The sequence below is a fragment of the Nestor notabilis genome, unplaced genomic scaffold (genome assembly GCF_000696875.1).
Source record: "Nestor notabilis isolate BGI_N333 unplaced genomic scaffold, ASM69687v1 scaffold2281, whole genome shotgun sequence".
Taxonomy (NCBI): domain Eukaryota; kingdom Metazoa; phylum Chordata; class Aves; order Psittaciformes; family Psittacidae; genus Nestor; species Nestor notabilis.
The window spans coordinates 103,372-110,379 of record NW_009915942.1 but is presented as its reverse complement, the minus strand read 5'-3'; the positions used below and the strand labels follow the sequence as shown (position 1 = coordinate 110,379).

General features: G+C 39.2%; 1 protein-coding gene across 1 annotated transcript in view; it reads left to right on the top strand.

Annotated features, from left to right (window-relative positions):
- The window catches only part of OGFRL1 (opioid growth factor receptor-like 1), a gene marked incomplete at its 5' end in the record, with an annotated part of 7,321 nt that extends 2,495 nt beyond the window's left edge, over positions 1-4,826 (top strand). Inside the window, 4 exons of the mRNA XM_010024358.1 lie at positions 2,005-2,083; positions 2,176-2,242; positions 2,378-2,523; positions 4,070-4,826. Coding sequence (XP_010022660.1) covers positions 2,005-2,083; positions 2,176-2,242; positions 2,378-2,523; positions 4,070-4,826 — 1,049 coding nt within the window. The remainder of the gene's footprint in view (positions 1-2,004; positions 2,084-2,175; positions 2,243-2,377; positions 2,524-4,069) is intronic.
- Between the last annotated feature and the right edge of the window lie 2,182 nt (positions 4,827-7,008).

The window sequence follows — 7,008 nt, the reverse complement described above, 5'->3', positions numbered from 1 at the left end:
AAGGAGAAAGAGTAGCCCCCACCTCGACATAAGTTTGTGGACCTGTGAGAGTGTCCAGAGGGAGTCTAAGCTACCATGTCAGGGACTGAACTATTGGGGAATGTTATTAAAAAAAAAAAAAGCATTTCTAGTGCAATACTAGATCTGAAATTGTCCTGGTTTTGGCTGGGATCAAGTTATTTTTCTTCCTAGTAGCTGGTGCAGTGCTGTGTTTTGACTTTAGTCTGAGAACAATGCTGATAACACACTGCTGTTTTAGATGTTGCTCAGTAGCACTTACCCTGATCAAGGACTTTCCAGTCTCTCATGATCTGCCAGTGAGAAGGGGTGCGGGAAGCCAGGGGGAAGCAGACAGGACACCTGACTCAAACTAGCCAGAGTGATGTTCCATACCACAGCATGTCATGCCCAGTGTATGAACTGGGGGAATTACCTGAGGGGAGTTAACCAGAAGGGACCGATTGCTGCTCAGGTCGGGCTGGGTATTGGTCAGCAATTGTATTGAGCATCACTGTTGTTTGTTGTTTGGGGTTTTTTCCTCTCCCGCCCTTTTTTTTTATATCTTTCTCCTTGTTATTTCCCTTTTCACTACTATTAGTAGTACTGTCAGTGTTAGTATTGTACTTCATGTCAATTATTAAACTGTTCTTATCTCATCCTGTGGCTTTTACTTGCTTTTTTCCCAGTTCTGCTCTCCATCTCCATCCCATTGCGGGTTGGGGTAGGTGAGCAGCTGTGTGGTGCTTAGTTGCCATCTGGGGTTAAACCGTGACAGAAGTTTAATTCCATGACCTACAGATTCAGCTTTTGGTTTTGACTCAGAGTTGGCCTGTTTGTCTCTCCACCCTGAACAGCAAATTTTCCAAGACTTGAAACGTAGGTTGGATACAGTACGTTGATGCTTGGAGGTCTTTGCAAAGTCCTTTTCTAGCCTCGCCTGCACTGAAAACCCCATGTTCTTAGCCCCTTTGACTGGCTGCTTTCTCCATTTCTTTAGAGAAAAGTACCAGTCAAGTTCTCCTTTGTCATTGAGACCCAAGTGAAAATTTTCTCTGTGAAGAGAGAGATCTCAGGTGTATACTAGGAGACTATCTGTGTGGGGCTTTGAGAGTTTTAGACCACTCCTATGTTGTTTGCCTTTGGGAGAGGCTTTGCAGCAGTGGTAAAACTTGCTGGTTTCAGAGTTGAAACAGGCTAATGCTGAGTGTTCATTCATGGAAGGAGACCATGCAGATTTTGGGGCAAGGAACATCCTTTTATGTACTTTGTGTATTTGTGCAAGTACCTGGCCCTTGACTGAACTTCATAAGATGGTCTGGGTGCAAAGAATGATTAATTTCCTTTCACAGTTACTTTCTCCCCTGTTTGTATCACTGTGTCATTCCAAGAGGAACTGACTGAACTCCACAAGTGTTTTCAGACCACTAAAAGCTGAAATTCTCATTTGTTGAGTGTGACCTGAGAACCCAAGTTCAAACCCATAGCAATGGCAGCAAGATTCTTGGTCAGAGCTAATTTAGAAAGACTTCCCAATCATAATGTTATTTGCAGCTGGAGAGATTCCTGGAATGGGAGACTTCTTGAAGAGTTGAGGCTTTCTTCTACTGAGATGAGAGAGATGTATTATATGTGCAGAGTTTTGTCATGTTAAAGCAGTGACATTGATTCACAATGCAATAGTGGTTTGTTAATTACTGCTCTGTCTGATAAAGGGATCTAGGACATGAGAAATGTAATTTATAGAGGTTATTGTCACATACCCTCTGCTGGTAGGAAACTTAGCATAAGGTTTTTAATCTTGAAATTTGATAAATCTCTCACTTTTAATTAAGTTTTATTAACTAAAATATTTTTTTTAATGGCTGTAGTAGACCTTATTTTGCATAGTATGTGGAAGAGAATTAAAGTATGCATTCTATCGTTATGTTAACACAGCATGTACTTGATGTAGCTGAATACTGGTTTTGATGGCTACGTAACAGTTTTCAAATTGTTTTTATGCAGGGGTTTATATTGAAGAAGTCCTAAATAAATGGAAAGGAGACTATGAAAAACTGGAACATAACCACACTTACATACAGTGGTTTGTCATTTATTACCTATTTCTGTTTCAAAGCATTAATTTGAGTAAGTGTTCATGTAGCATGAGCTGTAATGTGCTTTTTCTTTTAACAGGCTTTTCCCACTGAGGGAACAAGGTCTGAACTTCTATGCTAAAGAATTAACTACATATGAAATAGAGGTAATACAAATTGAGCTCAATATAAACCATCACATTAATTTTTATACCTGCGTTTTGTTATGTAGAGTTGTTTTGTACAATGTAGAAGTACTTGTTTTAGTGCCACTTAGAGTTTTGGATGTATTTGTTTATCAGGAATTCAAGAAAACAAAAGAAGCAATTAGAAGATTCCTTTTGGCTTACAAAATGATGTTGGAGTTTTTTGGAATAAAGCTAATTGATAAAACTGGAAACGTTGCACGAGCTGCTAACTGGCAAGAAAGATTTCAGCATTTGAATGAGTAAGTAATGACATGTGCTCCATTCTAGAACTGCCACAGAATCTCTTTACCCTTCTCTTTTGTAGAGAAAGGGAAGATAAATTTTCCAAGGATTGCCAGGAAAAACAGAAAAAGAAACAGGCAATGCCTGGTTTGTGTCTGTGTATTATGCCTCTTGCCCATTACCAGTCTAACCAATATACTGAATTCTCTGAAAATACAAGTTCAGATGTTGCTGAAGAAGATCAGAGTTCCAAATTAATTTGTTTGTCATGCTACCAAATGAATTTTCACCTGATTCCAAAGTGCTGCTTCACAGTTGGAAAGAGCAAGTGGCTTATCTCTGTATTCACATTTCTTTTTGAGAAAATTAAAATTCTCCACACCTTTATGGAAACTAAGAAGATTTCCCTCCCTCCTCAAAACGTGAAATACTATGTGTTTGGTACTTTTTAATTACAGTGCTTAACTGGAGCGGTTTAGACACACATTAAGTCAAACTTTAGCCCGACTTCCAGCAAATTACTTCTGTTGCTTTTCATTGGAATTATGTGGAGCATAAGTTTGCACTGATTTTTGTCCCATGCTGATTAATTCTATAAAAATCTCTTTTCAAATCTTGTGATCTCTTTCCTAATATTTCTGTCCTTAGAGCTGGGGATTGCTTTGTTGCAGTATTTTGTTATCCCATTGAGATGAAAGCTTATATTGCTGATGGATAATTTTGGGTGAATAATGGGAATAATTTTTTTATTAATTTTACTTAAATAGTGTATGAGCGATTATGGCTGTGGGCGCAGACTCAGGCTACAGATAAAAAAGGTTTTGGGGAGCCCAAATGTTACTCACTGCACATTTTTACAGTGTAATTCCTGTATTCTCATCAGTGACTAGCTACACAGTTTTAAGTCATGAATTGGGACTTTTTTTACCTGATTTTAGCCATCTGAAACTTAAACATTAAGTTTTACTCTTTACTTACGTGTACTTTATGAGGGAAAGATCCCTTCACAAGAACTTCCAGAATACAGTTCATTCCATTTGTCTTAGACACTTCTTAACAACAGCGGGACTTGCTCTCCAGAGGTACCTGTTTTTCTCCCAGCACTGACTGTATGAGAAGTGCAGGTAGCTACTCTAGGTTGGAGACCCAGCTTTCAAATAGCTTAAATTAAGTGCAGTGAATCCTATTCTGAGGCTGTATTACTGCAATACGCTACAAAACTCATTATTATATAAAATGACTGGGTTTTTTCCTTAGAAAGAATACACACAGCAGAACGAATCAAAATCAGTACAGACTTTGATTTTATGTGGGTTTTTTTAGCCTGTTGCCTCATTGCACTTTACAGACACTAATTTTCACTCACAATGTCCTAGCAAAGGAGGTGCTAGCAAGCTTCAGCAGCTGTGAGAAATTAAAGTTCAGGAAGCCTGAAGTACACACCTGGAGTGATAAAAAGGAGTGAGGAATTGCAGTTCCAGTTCTGTATCTGTAAGGTGGGTTTTGGTTGGTTTTTTTTCTTTCCCTGATTCAATGGGATTTTTTCACTCTTTTCTTCCAAAGGTCTCAACACAACTACTTGAGAATCACTCGAATTCTGAAAAGTCTTGGAGAGCTTGGATATGAGAGTTTCAAATCTCCCCTGGTAAAATTTATTCTCCATGAAGCTCTTGTGGAAGATACTATTCCCAACATTAAGCAAAGTGCTCTAGAATATTTTGTGTATACTATTAGAGACCGAAGAGAAAGGAGGAAACTCCTGAGATTTGCCCAGCAACATTATACACCCTCGGAGCATTTTATCTGGGGACCCACAAGAAAACAGAAGTCGGAGGGAAGCAAAGCAAATAAAAAGCCAGCATCTCCAATTTCTATTCACAATAGTTGTATTTCTAAGCATAAGAAACCAAAAGAGCCTAAGAATACATCAGCAAGTGGAAGCTCAGCTGGTAAGACGGCTGAAGAAAGAAAGGTAGAACTCACAAAAAATGGGGAAGAAAATGACCAGGATGAACAAGAAGTGAACTGTGATGCTGTTAGGCAGAACAACAGTGAAAAGAACAGTGATGCTGATAGCGGTCAGCTTTCAAAATCAGAAGACATTCATGATACTTCAGACAGAAAGGAAGACTCTCATTTCAAAAAAGATGATGAAAGTCTGAACAGTGACTGTGGAAATCACCCGGGCACTAAAGAGAAAGATTTATGTGACACTGAGAATTCTTCAAATAACGTGTCATCAGATCTACAAGATAACCTTGATAAGGGTACACTTACAGGGGGGACCACCACAAAAAACAAGGATGAGCTCAAATCATGAGTCTGAGGTTAAAAATCATGTTTCATACTGAATGAAGCAAATTCTTCATTGCTCCTTCATTTTGGGTGAAATTTCCATCCAGTGTTGTATGAAATGTTCATGAGACTGTGCTTGTTGCAAATGCATCAGATTAGGCTTCTGTGAGGTTAATGAATTTTATTCTTTTCAACCTCAGTTTATCAGCAGTCAGCCAGGTGTGGCTCTTAAAAACAATCATGTATATTCAAAGCTGAGAAATTAATTACCTTTTCCAGACAGATTGCATAGAAAAGCTTATCTATTTTTTTGCCATTGGATCCATCCAGTATTTAAAAACAAAAAAGGTGTAACTTACTAGAAAGCCTTGGAACATCAGAACTTTCAAGTTTCTTTTAATATGCTTTAAGTGTTGATTTCCTTTTATGAAATAACTTGAAGTTGTTTCGAGAGCACAGTTTTTTCCCTAGTGGATATTTTTTAGGAATTATGTTCATGTTTAACAGCAGTATTTGCACAGCATCTTTCACCTTAGATCAGCATCCCTGTCGGAGACACAGCAGATACCAAAATGTCCTATGCAGCTGGGTATCACTGTACGTTCAATAAAAGTTTAACTTACAGTGAAACTGTATCCACAGCTTTTGGGTACAAGGGAAGTTGCACTTTAGACTTCTTTTAGTCCATGTGAAGTTCTCTCTTCTCTTGACTCATTTGTTAGTACTACTAGTTTGGGGGAGGAGGGCGTCTCTTTGATCACTCAGATTTGGTCTCAGTGTGAAGGCCTTCTGTTGATGAGCTGTAATAAAACACTCCCCCAGCTGGCTTCAGCATCTGGAAAGCCTCTGGACAGCTGAAAAGCAGTCTCCTCACCACAAAACTTCATTGCTTAATCATCAAAGCCATCAGGGGAAATGTTCCCAGGCCTGTCTAGTGGGATCTTACCTGAACTTGAATGTTTCTTGACCAGTTTTATGTGGGGTCTGCACAATGCTGAAACCCTTGTTGCTGCTCTGGGGGAGAAAGGCAGTCCTGATGCTCCCTTCCAGCTGTTTTCCTCTCTTTGCTCTCAATCAGAGGTCTTTCACAATTTAATGTTATTTGGATCATTGGCTGAAACCTGAGGCAGGCCAGTCTGCTGGCCCAGCTGGAGCCCAGCCTGTAGGAATTTCGCAATTAAGATCTTTCCCAACTTTCTTTACTGAAGGACTGCTTTCCCCGAGTAACCTTGTCTGACTTCATGCCATTCAGTCAACCAAGATAGTACCCAGCAACTTAACTGTGTAGAATACGAATTAAAAAATAATGCAGGTAGAACTTACACTTTCTACACTCCTGAAATAGTCTAAAACTTCTATATGTATTTTCTATTTAAAAGGATGTATATTATCCACTGCCTTTAATGTATTTTTGATGAAATGTTAGGAGGCAAGTGGATGACTACAGTTTGAGTCTCAGAGTGCTACAGGACTTTATTCAAGTCTTTTAACTCAAAATGACGAAGTCTTCGGGAGCTTCTGAGCACAGACAAAATGTCTGGTATTTTTCTGTTTTGCTAATTCCCATCATGGCAGTGCATCATCCATTGCTTTCCACAGGTAGCACTCTTTCTTGGGATTAAATAGCATGGCAGTTAGAGATCTGGGTACCCATGGGCAGCGATTAGGCTTTTTCCCTTCCTGAAGAGGCAGGGAAGAAAGAAGGTGTATCCCTCCTTCTCCTGTGCTGACTTTTAAGGCAAGGAAAGTATGTATGTGGATTTTTTAAGGGTAACTCAGGTTGCTCAAGGAGATACTAAGTCTGTCTGAGCAGAAATGCCCCAGAGAATTCCTCCCTAGAAAGGTGCTTAGAAGCCTTTCACAATATCCTGGGCTTGAACTAGGATCCCCTTGTTCATGTTTCCTCTGACTTTCAGAGCAGAAGGGGTCAGGAGATGCTAAGATAAAATTGGTCCATGTAGTTAAGGACTCTGACCCGATGTATACGCACAGGGAGGACAGCTCTATGTTCCGCCTATGACTTTTTAAATCTTGAGTGCCTAACCGTGCCAACTTGATAGTGGTTTTTTTAGTTACTTCTTGAATGGCATAGGGAAAATGTGTATAGGGAATATAACTATAAGGTACAGAGCCTTTAATTGATAGATTTTAATATTAAACACTTCAAAATGTAGAGTTCAAGTGACATAAGGGATGTTGGGAATGTA